We start from the raw sequence: 13792 nt of genomic DNA, 5'->3' as shown, positions 1-13792 counted from the left end.
ATGATCTGAGTGATGTGGTATTATGATCTGAGTGATGTGGTATTATGATCTGAGTGATGTGGTATTATGACTGAGTGATGTGGTATTATGACTGAGTGATGTGGTATTATGACTGAGTGATGTGGTATTATGACTGAGTGATGTGGTATTATGACTGAGTGATGTGGTATTGTGCTCGGTGTGTTTTAGGAACTTTCTGGCGCCTGGTGCAGCCCGCTGGGTGAACATCGATAGTCGGACCATGGAGAGAACACTGGAGGGCATCAAACGACCTCATCGATTCATTATGGACGACGCCCAGATGCACATCTACTTCCTCATGAAGAAGGTAACCCCTGACCTTTAACCCCTGAACTCTGACCTCTAGGACTCCTACCCCAGGTATCTAACCTCTAACCTCTAGGATTCCTACCCCAGGTATCTAACCTCTAACCTCTAGTACTCCTACCCCAGGTATCTGACCTCTAACCTCTAGGACTCCTACCCCAGGTATCTAACCTCTGACCTCTAGGACTCCTACCCCAGGTATCTAACCTCTAACCTCTAGTACTCCTACCCCAGGTATCTGACCTCTAACCTCTAGGACTCCTACCCCAGGTATCTAACCTCTAACCTCTTGTACTCCTACCCCATGTATCTGACCTCTAACCTCTAGGACTCCTACCCCAGGTATCTAACCTCTAACCTCTAGTACTCCTACCCCAGGGATCTAACCTCTAACCTCTAGGACTCCTACCCCAGGTATCAAACCTCTGACCTCTAGGACTCCTACCCCAGGTATCTAAGCTCTAACCTCTAGGACTCCTACCCCAGGTATCTAACCTCTAACCTCTAGTACTCCTACCCCAGGTATCTGACCTCTAACCTCTAGGACTCCTACCCCAGGTATCTAACCTCTAACCTCTAGGACTCCTACCCCAGGTATCTAACCTCTAACCTCTTGTACTCCTACCCCAGGTATCTAACCTCTAACCTCTAGTACTCCTACCCCAGGTATCTGACCTCTAACCTCTAGGACTCCTACCCCAGGTATCTAACCTCTGACCTCTAGGACTCCTACCCCAGGTATCTAACCTCTAACCTCTAGGACTACTACCCCAGGTATCTAACCTCTAACCTCTAGTACTTCTACCCCAGGTATCTAACCTCTAACCTCTAGGACTCCTACCCCAGGTATCTAACCTCTGACCTCTAGGACTCCTACCCCAGGTATCTAACCTCTAACCTCTAGGACTCCTACCCCAGGTATCTAACCTCTAACCTCTAGGACTCCTACCCCAGGTATCTAACCTCTAACCTCTAGGACTCCTACCCCAGGTATCTAACCTCTAACCTCTAGGACTCCTACCCCAGGTATCTAACCTCTAACCTCTAGGACTCCTACCCCAGGTATCTAACCTCTAACCTCTAGGACTCCTACCCCAGGTATCTAACCTCTGACCTCTAGGACTCATACCCCAGGTATCTAACCTCTAACCTCTAGGACTCCTACCCCAGGTATCTAACCTCTAACCTCTAGGACTCCTACCCCAGGTAACTAACCTCTAACCTCTAGTACTCCTCAAGTACTCCTACCGCAGGTATCTAACCTCTAACCTCTGACCTCTAGGACTCCTACCCCAGGTATCTAACCTCTAAGACTCCTACCCCATGTATCTAACCTCTAGGACTCCTACCCCAGGTATCTAACCTCTAACCTCTAGGACTCCTACCCCAGGTATCTAACCTCTAACCTCTAGGACTCCTACCCCAGGTATCTAACCTCTAACCTCTAGGATTCCTACCCCAGGTATCTAACCTCTAACCTCTGACCTCTAGGACTCCTACCCCAGGTATCTGAAGTCTGAGCTGTATAAGAACATGCTGGCCCAAGCCGTCGTTCCCCAGGAGACCAAGAAGAGGTACTCAGGAAATTCTACATTACAATATATACTTCTCAATATACTTCATTAAAATATATACTCCTAATATACTACATTACAATATATACTCTTCAATATACTACATTAAAATATATACTCATCAAAATACTACATTACAATATATACTCTTCAATATACTACATTAAAATATATACTCCTCAATATAACCTCCTCAATATACTACATTACAATATATACTCCTCAATATACTACATTACAATATATACTCATCAAAATACTACATTACAATATTTACTCCTCAATATACTATATTACAATATATACTCCTAAATATACTACATTACAATATATACTTCTCAATATACTTCATTAAAATATATACTCCTCAATATACTGCATTACAATATATACTCCTCAATATTCTACACTACAATATAGACTCCTCAGTATACTACATTACAATATATACTCAATATTCTACATTACAATATAGAGTCCTCAGTATACTACATTACAATATATACTCAATATTCTACATTACAATATAGACTCCTCAATATACTACATTACAATATATACTCAATATTCTACATTACAATATATACTCAATATTCTACATTACAATATATACTCCTTAATATACTACATTACAATATATACTCCTCAGTATACTACATTACAATATTTACTCCTCAGTACACTCCTCCTCAATATATATACCTGCTGGAGCGCGTGCTATGGGTGGGTGTTGCTATGGTGACCAGTGAGCAAGAGATAAGGCGGGGTTTTACCTAGCAGGGTCTTGTAGATGACCTGGAGCCAGTGGGTTGGAGACGAGTATGAAGTGATGGCCAGCCAACGAGAGCATACAGGTGGCAGTGGGGGGTAGTATATGGGGCTTTGGTGACAAAACGGATGGCACTGTGATAGACTGCATCCAGTTTGCTGAGAAGAGTATTGGAAGCTATTTTGTAAATGACATCGCCGAAGTCAAGGATCGGCAGGATAGTCAATTTTATGATGGTATGTTTGGCAGCATGAATGAAGGATGCTTTGTTGCGAAATAGGAAGCCGATTCTAGATTTAATTTTGGATTGGAGATGCTTGATGTGAGTCTGGAAGGAGAGTTTACAGTCTAACCAGAAACCTAGGTATTTGTAGTTGTCCACATATTCTAAGTCAGAACCGTCCAGAGTAGTGATGCTGGACGGGCGGCAGGTGCGGGCAGCGATCGGTTGAAGAGCATGCATTTAGTTTTACTTGCATTTAAGAGCAGTTGGAGGCCACGGAAGGAGAGTTGTATGGCATTGAAGCTCGTCTGGAAGTTAGTTAACACAGTGTCCAAAGGAGTGCCAGAAACATACAGAATGGTGTCGTCTGCGTAGAGATGGATCAGAGAATCACCAGCCGTAAGAGCGACATCATTGATGTATACAGAGAAAAGAGTCGGTCCGAGAATTGAACCCTGTGGTACCCCCATAGAGACTGCCAGAGGTCCGGACAACATGCCCTCCGATTTGACACACTGAACTCTATCTGAGAAGTAGTTGGTGAACCAGGCGAGGCAGTCATTTGAGAAACCAAGGCTGTTGAGTCTGCCGATAAGAATGTGGTGATTGACAGAGTCGAAAGCCTTGGGCAGGTCGACAAATACGGCTGCACAGAATTGTCTTTTATCGATGTCGGTTATGATATTGTTTAGGACCTTGAGCGTGGCTGAGGTGCACCCGTGACCAGCTTGGAAACCAGATTGTATAGCGGAGAAGGTACGGTGGGATTTGTAATGGTCGGTGATCTGTTTGTTAACTTTGCTTTCGAATACCTTAGAAAGGCAGGGTAGGATAGATATAGGTCTGTGCCAATTTGGGTCAAGAGTGTCACCCCCTTTGAAGAGGGGGATGACCTCGGCAGCTTTCCAATCTTTGGGGATCTCAGACGATACGAAAGAGAGGTTGAACAGGCTAGTAATAGGGGTTGCAACAATTGCGGCGGATAATTTTAGAAAGAGATGGTCCAGATTTTCTAGCCCAGCTGATTTGTAGGGGTCCAGATTTTGCAGCTCTTTCAGAACATCAGCTATCTGGATTTGGGTGAAGGAGAAATGGGGGAGGCTTGGGCAAGTTGCTATGGGGAGTGCAGAGCTGTTGACCGTGGTAGGGGTAGCCAGGTGGAAAGCATGGCCAGCCGTAGAAACATGCTTATAGAAATTCAAAATGATCGTGGATTTATCGGTGGTGACAGTGTTTCCTATCCTTAGTGCAGTGGGCAGCTGGGAGGAGGTGCTCTTATTCTCCATGGACTTTACAGTGTCCTAGAACTTTTTGGAGTTTGTGCTACAGGATGCAAATTTCTGTTTGAAAAAGCTGGCCTTTGCTTTCCTAACTGCCTGGGTATATTGGTTCCTAACTTCCCTGAAAAGTTGCGTATCGCGGGGGATATTCGATGCTACTGTTGGAATGAGCTCAATATCCTTCCAGGATACCCGGGCCAGGTCGATTAGAAAGGCCTGCTCGCTGAAGTGTTATAGGGATCGTTTTGACAGTGATGAGGGGTGGTCGTTTGACCACAGACCCATTATGGACACAGGCAATGAGGCAGTGATCGCTGAGATCCTGGTTGAAGACAGCAGAGGTGTATTTAGAGGGCAGGTTGGTCAGGATAATATCTATGAGGGTGTCCATGGTTACGGATTTAGGGTTGTACCTGATAGGTTCCTTTATGATTTGTGTGAGATTGAGGGCATCTAGTTTAGATTGTAGGATGGTTGGGGTGTTAAGCATATCCCAGTTTAGGTCACCTAACAGTACAAACTCTGAAGATAGATGGGGGGCAATTCATTCACATATGGTGTCCAGGGCACAGCTTGGGGCTGAGGGGGTTCTTTAACAAGCGGCAACGGTGAGACTTATTTCTGGAAAGGTGGATTTTTAAAAGTAGAAGCTCAAACTGTTTGGGCACAGACCTGGATAGCATGACATAACTCTGCAGGCTGTCTCTGCAGTAGATTGCAACTCCACCCCCTTTGGAAGTTCTATCTTGTCGGAAAATGTTGTAGTTGGGGATGGAAATTTCAGAATTTTTGGTGGCTTTCCTAAGCCAGGATTCAGACACGATAGGACATCCAGGTTGGCGGAATGTGATAAAAGCAGTAGGGAGGAGGCTTCGGATGTTGTTAACATGCGTGAAACCAAGGCTTTTACGGTTACAGAAGTCAACAAATGATAGCGCCTGGGGAATAGGAGTGGAACTGGGGGCTACAGGGGCTGGGTTAACCTCTACATCACCAGAGGAGGAGTAGGATAAGGGTACGGCTAAAGGCTAGAAGAACCTGTCGTCTGGTGCGTTCGGAACAGAGAATAAAAGGAGCAGATTTCTGGGCGCGGTAGAATAGATTCAAGGCATAATTTTGGTTTCATACGACCAGAGAGTCTTGCTTCTCATGGTCTGAGAGTCTTTAGGTCTCCAAGCAGGCTGTCTGTCATGTGTCATTTACTGAGGAGTGGCTTCCATCTGGCCACTCTACCATAAAGGTCTGATTGGTGGAGTGCTGCAGAGATGATTATCCTTCTGGAAGGTTCTCCCATCTCCACAGAGGAACTGTGGAGCTCTGTCAGAGTGACCATCGGGTTCTGAGTCACCTCCCTGTTTTTTTAACAACAACAAAAAAAATTCTAAAAGCCTGTTTTCGCTTTGTCATTATGGGGTATTGTGATGTCATTATGGGGTATTGTGATGTCATTATGGGGTATTGTGATGTCATTATGGGGTATTGTGTGTAGGTTACGGAGGATTACATTTAAAAAAAAAATCAATTTTAGAATGAGACTGTAACGTAACAAAGTGTGGAAAAAGTCAAGGGGTCTGAATACTTTCCGAATGCACTCAATATATACTGCACTGCAATATATACTCCTCGAATATATACTCCTGAATATATATTCAATATATACTCAATTACAATATATACTCATCAAATATATACTCCTCAATGTAAACTCAACATATATAAAATTACAATATATTCTCATCAAATATATACTCCTCAATACAAACTCTGCAATATACTACAATACAATATATACTCCTCAATATATATATATATAACATTACAATATACAATGAGTGTTCAAAATATTAGGAACACCTGCTTTTTCCCCTGACAGACTGAGCAGGTGAATCCAGGTGCATCCAGGTGAAAAGCTATGATCCCTCATTGATGTCACTTATATAATCCACTTCAATCAGTGTAGATGAAGGGAAGGGGACAGGTTAAATAATACTTTTTAAGCCTCGAGACAATTGAGACATGGATTGTGTATGGGTGCCATTGAGAGGGTGAATGGGCAAGGCAAAATATTAAGTGCTTTTGAATGGGGTATGGTAGTAGGTGCCAGGCAAACCGGTTTGAGTCAAGAACTGCAACGCTGCTGGGTTTTTTACACTCAGCAGTTTCCCCTGTGTATCAAGAATGGTCCACCACCCAAAGGACATCCAGACAACTGGACACAACTGTGGGAAGTGTTGGAGTCAACATGGGCCAGCATCCCTGGAGTCAACATCCCTGGAGTCAACATGGGCCAGCATCCCTGGAGTCAACATGGGCCAGCATCCCTGGAGTCAACATGGGCCAGCATCATTGGAGTGAACATGGGCCAGCATCCCTGGAGTCAACATGGACCAGCATCCCTGGATTCAACATGGGGCCAGCATCCCTGGAGTCAACATGGGCCAGCATCCCTGTGGAACGCTTTTATCACCTTGTAGAGTCCGTGACCCAACGAAGTGAGGCTGTTCTGAGAGCAAAATGCATGCAACTCAATATTAGGGAGGTGTTCCTAATGTTTTGTACATATACTCAATGTTTACCACATTACAATATATTTTTCCTCAAGACAAGGCCTTCAGGAAGTATTCATACCCCTTGGTTCATTTCACATTGTGTTGTGTTACAGCATGAATTCAACATGGATTAAAACTTTTTTCCTCACACATCTACACACAATATCCCATCATTTATTGAACATTTAAATATCTCTTTTACATAAGTATTCACGCCCCTGAGTCAACACACGTTGGACTCACCTTTGCCAGTGGTTACAGCTGTGAGTCTTCCTGGCTAAGTCTGTTAGACAGCCATTTTCAAGTCTGACCATAGATTTTCCGCTCCGATTTTTAAGTCAAAACTGTTAACTAGGTCACTCAGGAACATTCAATGTCGTCTTGGTAAGCAACTCCAGTGTAGATTTGGCCTTGTGTTTTAGGTTTTTGTCCTGCTGAAAGGTGAATTTGTCTCCTAGTGTCTGTTACAGGAGCGATTTGCCCACAAACTGTTAGGGCCTCTACATAAAGCTGTTAGGGCCTCTACATAAAGCTGTTAGGGCCTCTACATAAAGCTGTTGGGGCCTCTACATAAAGCTAATATGGCCTCTACATAAAGCTGTTAGGGCCTCTACATAAAGCTGTTAGGGCCTCTACATAAAGCTGTTAGGGCCTCTACATAAAGCTGTTGGGGCCTCTACATAAAGCTGTTAGGGCCTCTACATAAAGCTAATATGCCTCTACATAAAGCTGTTAGGGCCTCTACATAAAGCTGTTGGGGCCTCTACATATGGACTCTACATAAAGCTGTTGGGGCCTCCATAAAGCTGTTAGGGCCTCTACATAAAGCTGTTAGGGCCTCTACATAAAGCTGTTAGGGCCTCTACATAAAACTGTCAGGGCCTCTACATAGGGCCTCTACGTAAAGCTGTTAGGGCCTCTACATAAAGCTGTTAGGGCCTCTACATAAAGCTGTTAGGGCCTCTACATAGGGCCTCTACATAAAGCTGTTAGGGCCTCTACATAAAGCTGTTAGGGCCTCTACATAAAGCTGTTGGGGCCTCTACATAAAGCTAATATGGCCTCTACATAAAGCTGTTGGGGCCTCTACATAGGGCCTCTACATAAAGCTGTTAGGGCCTCTACATAGGGCCTCTACATAAAGCTGTTAGGGCCTCTACATAAAGCTGTTAGGGCCTCTACATAAAGCTGTTGGGGCCTCTACATAAAGCTGTTAGGGCCTCTACATAGGTCCTCTACATAGGGCCTCTACATAGGGCCTCTACATAAAGCTGTTAGGGCCTCTACATAAAGCTGTTAGGGTCTCTACATAGGGCCTCTACATAGGGCCTCTACATAGGGCCTCTACATAAAGCTGTTAGGGCATCTACATAAAGCTGTTAGGGCCTCTACATAGGGCCTCTACATAAAGCTGTTGGGGCCTCTACATAAAGCTGTTAGGGCCTCTACATAAAGCTGTTGGGGCCTCTACATAAAGCTGTTAGGGCCTCTACATAAAGCTGTCAGGGCCTCTACATAAAGCTGTTGGGGCCTCTACATAAAGCTGTTAGGGCCTCTACATAGGGCCTCTACATAAAGCTGTTAGGGCCTCTACATAAAGCTGTTGGGGCCTCTACATAAAGCTAATATGGCCTCTACATAAAGCTGTTAGGGCCTCTACATAAAGCTGTTAGGGCCTCTACATAAAGCTGTTAGGGCCTCTACATAAAGCTGTTAGGGTCTCTACATAAAGCTGCTAGGGCCTCTACATAGGGCCTCTACATAGGGCCTCTACATAAAGCTGTTAGGGCTTCTACATAAAGCTAATATGGTCTCTACATAAAGCTGTTCCAACAGCAGAGATTTCTTGTCAGCAACATGGAGTGAATCCTTACCACTGCTACACCTGGCTATCAGCGGAGCCTCATCTGGCAGCGAAACAGTTCATTCAGCCTCATTTACTGCCTTTTTAGAAAACATAGCTGATATGGCTGACTTTCTTAAACAAATGTGGTTTCTACTGGTAATTGAGATGTACAAACTATGGACTAAGGGGACGACGAGCGGATAAGAGGCAATCCGTAATTTCGATTAAGACATTAATGAGCGAGCGACGACGGACGTAGTCAATATAACTATTTGTTCAGCACTTTTGAAATGTACAGCGACAGAATTCAGAACATGGTCCGTTCTTACAGTGTTGTCCCTGTACACCAAGTCAGAACCATAGGATAAGTAAAGGGGGCATATAAGCAGACGATGAAAGCTCTTACAATATTTGTTGATTACATTTCTCTACAACAGGCTATAGGCTACATGTGCACCACCAAGTCAGAACAGTAGGCTAAGTTATAAGGGGGAAAGGGACCAAATTATTAAGGTGAGGTACATGGGCTACTAACAGCTTCCTACACAACATACACTTAGTATTACTTCATTAGCTACAGTATACATATCTCCCTGGCAAATTACATAATTGATGCAGTAGCATAGAGTACATTTTTGGACTCACCTTGTTGTGCTGTTCTCACTTGAACAGGAAGCTGGCGCGACGGTCATTTATGAGCAAATCTTGTCATCAAAATACGTCATCAAAGTCTTTCATTCTCTGGATTTATGCTGCTTTCAAGACAACTGGGAACTTGGGTAAAAAAAAAACACAAGGTCCAATCATGACGTCAGTGATCTTCAGGTTCAGAGCTCTAGAAAGAGGCCACGAGTTCCCGACTTGGAAATTCCGAGTTGGACGACCGTTAAAAAAACTTTATTTTCCCAGTCGGAGCTCGTTTGTCGTCTTGAACTCACTGAAGTCTGAGATTTCCCAAGTTCCGAGTATCCATTTTGTTTTTGAACGAGGCAGAAGTCATGCTGGATCATGAGGTTGCTACAACCTAGCCTATGAATGAAAAGTTTACAGCGTAGGTGCAAACAGGTCGAGAGAAATTTCAGTAATCAAGGTGACAGACAATGAGACGTTCAATACCTTCTTGCACAATCTTGCCTTCATCTAGCTGATCTAGAGTGTTATCATTACTCCGACAGTTGTAAACGAGAGTTTCTATTCAGGTATGTTTATTCCCCGTTTTCGTTACGTTTGCTTCCGTTTAAGTTGAATGAATACACCCCTAATCAGCCAGATCGTTGTATAATTCCTTATCGCGTCTCTACGTGTTTCGCCTCCTCTCACCTTTTTCACTTGGCTTGTGGACTTCAGTGGACAACACATCAGCTGTCTGTGACCAGGCGAAAAAACAACCCTTTCCTAGCCAAACCTTCATATCATAACCGCTAACCGCTACAGACAGTCTGTGTTGTTGTCACCATATTAGCTAACGTCAAGTCAACAACATAGCTACTAGAACTAACAATTTACTGAACCTGCTACAATCAAACAGTACAGTGCATAGTTAGCAAGCAGTTTAGCAGTGCCACCGGCGAGCCCCAGTGGCTATAAATTAATAAAAAGCTTACCTTGACTTGGAAGAGTTCCAGTGTTGGATAGCCATAGCCAGCTAGCTAACATAGCATCCCTCTCTGTTTGAGCCGGGTGTTTGAGTAGGCTAAACTAGCTAGCTAGCTACATTTTATAGTTAAGTGAAAAAAAAATGAATTTGTCCAAAACTATTCCAACTATTACCTTTCTCTCTCTTTGAGTCAACTACTCACAAGATTTTATGCACTGCAGTTCTAGCTAGGTGTAGCTTATGCTTTCAGTACTAGATTCATTCTCTGATTCTTTGATTAGGTGGACAACATGTCAGTTCATTCTGCAAGAGCTCTGATAGGCTGGAGGACATCCTCCGGAAGTTGTCATAATTAACTGTGTAAGTCTATGGAAGGGGGTGTGAACCATGAGCCTCCTAGGTTTTGTATTGAAGTCAATGTACCCAGAGGAGGATGGAAGCTAGCTGTCCTCCGGCTACACCATGGCGCTACCCTACAGAGTGCTGTTGAGGCTACTGTAGACCTTCATTAGAAAAGTGTCTTTAAAATCAATTATTTGGTGACGTGAATATATTTAGTATAGTTTTATCTAAAAAGGATAACTTTTTAATGTTTCACTATTTTTATTTTTATGAAATTCACTTCTTCCTCTGAGGAGCCTCGACTGTCCTCAATATATATTACAATACATACTCAATATACACAGAGTGGACAAAACATTATATATACATATTGAGTTGCACTCCCTTTTGCCCTCAGAAACGCCTCAATTCATCAAGACATGGACTCCATAAAGGTATCTAAAGTATTCCACAAGGATGCTGGTCCACGTTGACTCCAATGGGTCAGAGTGAGGTGTATTTAATACCAGAGTATGGGGTCAGGGGTCAGAGCGAGGTGTATTTAATACCAGAGTATGGGGTCAGGGGTCAGAGTGAGGTGTATTTAATACCAGAGTATGGGGTCAGGGGTCAGAGCGAGGTGTATTTAATACCAGAGTATGGGGTCAGGGGTCAGAGTGAGGTGTATTTAATACCAGAGTATGGGGTCAGGGGTCAGAGCGAGGTGTATTTAATACCAGAGTATGGGGTCAGGGGTCAGAGAGAGGTGTATTTAATACCAGAGTATGGGGTCAGGGGTCAGAGTGAGGTGTATTTAATACCAGAGTATGGGGTCAGGGGTCAGAGCGAGGTGTATTTAATACCAGAGTATGGGGTCAGGGGTCAGAGTGAGGTGTATTTAATACCAGAGTATGGGGTCAGGGGTCAGAGGGAGGTGTATTTAATACCAGAGTATGGGGTCAGGGGTCAGAGTGAGGTGTATTTAATACCAGAGCATGGGGTCAGGGGTCAGAGTGAGGTGTATTTAATACCAGAGTATGGGTCAGGGGTCAGAGTGAGGTGTATTTAATACCAGAGTATGGGGTCAGGGGTCAGAGCGAGGTGTATTTAATACCAGAGTATGGGGTCAGGGGTCAGAGTGAGGTGTATTTAATACCAGAGTATGGGGGTCAGGGGTCAGAGAGAGGTGTATTTAATACCAGAGTATGGGGTCAGGGGTCAGAGTGAGGTGTATTTAATACCAGAGCATGGGGTCAGGGGTCAGAGTGAGGTGTATTTAATACCAGAGCATGGGGTCAGGGGTCAGAGTGAGGTGTATTTAATACCAGAGTGTGGGGTCTGGGGTCAGAGTGAGGTGTATTTAATACCAGAGTATGGGGTCAGGGGTCAGAGCGAGGTGTATTCCTCAAAATATACTATATCACAATATATACTCCTTATATACTACAATATACTCACTATATTACAAAATATACTCCTCAAAATATACCATATCACAATATATACTCCTTACATACTACAATATACTCACTATATTAACAATATATACTCCTCAAAATATACTATATCACAATATATACTCCTTAAATACTACAATATACTCACTATATTAACAATATATACTCCTCAAAATATACTATATCACAATATACTCACTTTATTACAATATATACTCCTCAAAATATACTATATTACAATATATACTCCTAAAATACTACAATATGCTCACTATATTAACAATATATACTCCTCAATATATACTCCTTATATACTACAATATACTCACTCTATTAACAATATATACTCCTCAAAATATACAATATGACAATATATACTCCTTATATACTACAATATACTCACTATATTAACAATATATATTCCTCAAAACATACTATATTACAATATATACTCCTTAAATACTACAATATACTCACTATATTAACAATATATACTCCTCAAAATATACTATATTACAATGTATACTCCTTATATACTACACCATACTCACTATATTACAATATATACTCCTCAAAATATACTATATTACAATATATACTCCTTATATACTACAACATACTCACTATATTACAATATATACTCCTAAAAATATACTATATTACAATATATACACTCCTTAAATACTACAATATACGCACTATATTACAATAAATACTCCTCAAAATATACTACATTACAATATATACTCCTTATATACTACACTATACTCACTATATTACAATATATACTCCTCAAAATATACTATATTACAATATATACTCCTTATATACTACAATATACTCACTATATTACAATATATACTCCTCAAAATTTACTATATTACAATATATACTCCTTATATACTACAATATACTCACTACATTACAATATATACTCCTCAAAATATACTATATGACAATATATACTCCTTATATACTACAATACACTCACTATATTAGCAATATATACTATACACTCCTTAAATACTACAATATACTCACTATATAAACAATATATACTCCTCAATATATACTACAATATACTCACTATATTAACAATATATACTCAATATATACTCCTTAAATATTGCAATATACTCACTATATTAACAATATATACTCCTCAATATATATTATAATATTCTCATTATATTAACAATATATGCTCCTCAATATATACTATAATATTCTCATTATATTAACAATATATACTCACTACTGTATATACCCCTTATATACTACAATATACTCACTATATTCATTTATATACTGTATTTACTATATCCAATGATGCTCTTGCTCGTACTTCCCGCTCTCTTTCCTCTCTCCCTCTCCCATCTCCTTCCCTATCTCCTTTCCTCTCTCCCTCTCCCTCCTTTCTCCCTGCCTCTCCCATCTCCTTCCCTATCTCCTTTCCTCTCTCCCTCTCCCTCCTTTCTCCCTGCCTCTCCCATCTCCTTTCCTCTCTCCCTCTCCCATCTCCTTCCCTATTTCCTTCCCTCTCTCGCTCTCATCTCCTTTCCTCTCTCCCTCTCCCTCCTTTCTCCCTGCGTCTCCCATCTCCTTCTCCCTCTCCCTCCTTTCTCCCTGCCTCTCCCATCTCCTTCCCTCTCTCCCTCTCCCTCCTTTCTCCCTGCGTCTCCCATCTCCTTCTCCCTCTCCCTCCTTTCTCCCTGCCTCTCCCATCTCCTTCCCTATCTCCTTTCCTCTCTCCCTCTTTTCTCCCTGCCTCTCCCATCTCCTTTCCTCTCTCCCTCTCCCTCCTTTCTCCCTGCCTCACCCATCTCCTTCCCTATCTCCTTTCCTCTCT

The 13792-nt window shown here is 42.3% G+C and overlaps 1 protein-coding gene across 5 annotated transcripts in view; it reads left to right on the top strand.

Moving 5' to 3' along the window:
* Window positions 1–13792, top strand: part of rgs11 (regulator of G protein signaling 11) — a 66593-nt gene that overhangs the window by 50607 nt on the left and 2194 nt on the right. For 2 of the 5 annotated variants that reach the window (XM_082968479.1, XM_082968473.1), the window contains 3 exons: window positions 190–328; window positions 1819–1901; window positions 6330–13294. In XM_082968479.1, coding sequence (XP_082824605.1) covers window positions 190–328; window positions 1819–1901; window positions 6330–6528 — 421 coding nt within the window. In that variant the 3' untranslated portion in view covers window positions 6529–13294. Of the gene's footprint in view, window positions 1–189; window positions 329–367; window positions 1077–1818; window positions 1902–6329; window positions 13295–13792 lie in introns of those variants that run through there. The other 3 variants (XM_045712574.2, XM_082968476.1, XM_082968478.1) reach the window with 2 other exon arrangements.

The sequence above is a fragment of the Salmo salar genome, chromosome 02, assembly GCF_965601325.2.
Source record: "Salmo salar chromosome 02, fSalSal1, whole genome shotgun sequence".
In the NCBI taxonomy this organism is placed as follows: Eukaryota; Metazoa; Chordata; class Actinopteri; order Salmoniformes; family Salmonidae; genus Salmo; species Salmo salar.
Note: the sequence above shows the minus strand (reverse complement) of the source record. Positions and strands in the feature narration are given on the sequence as shown.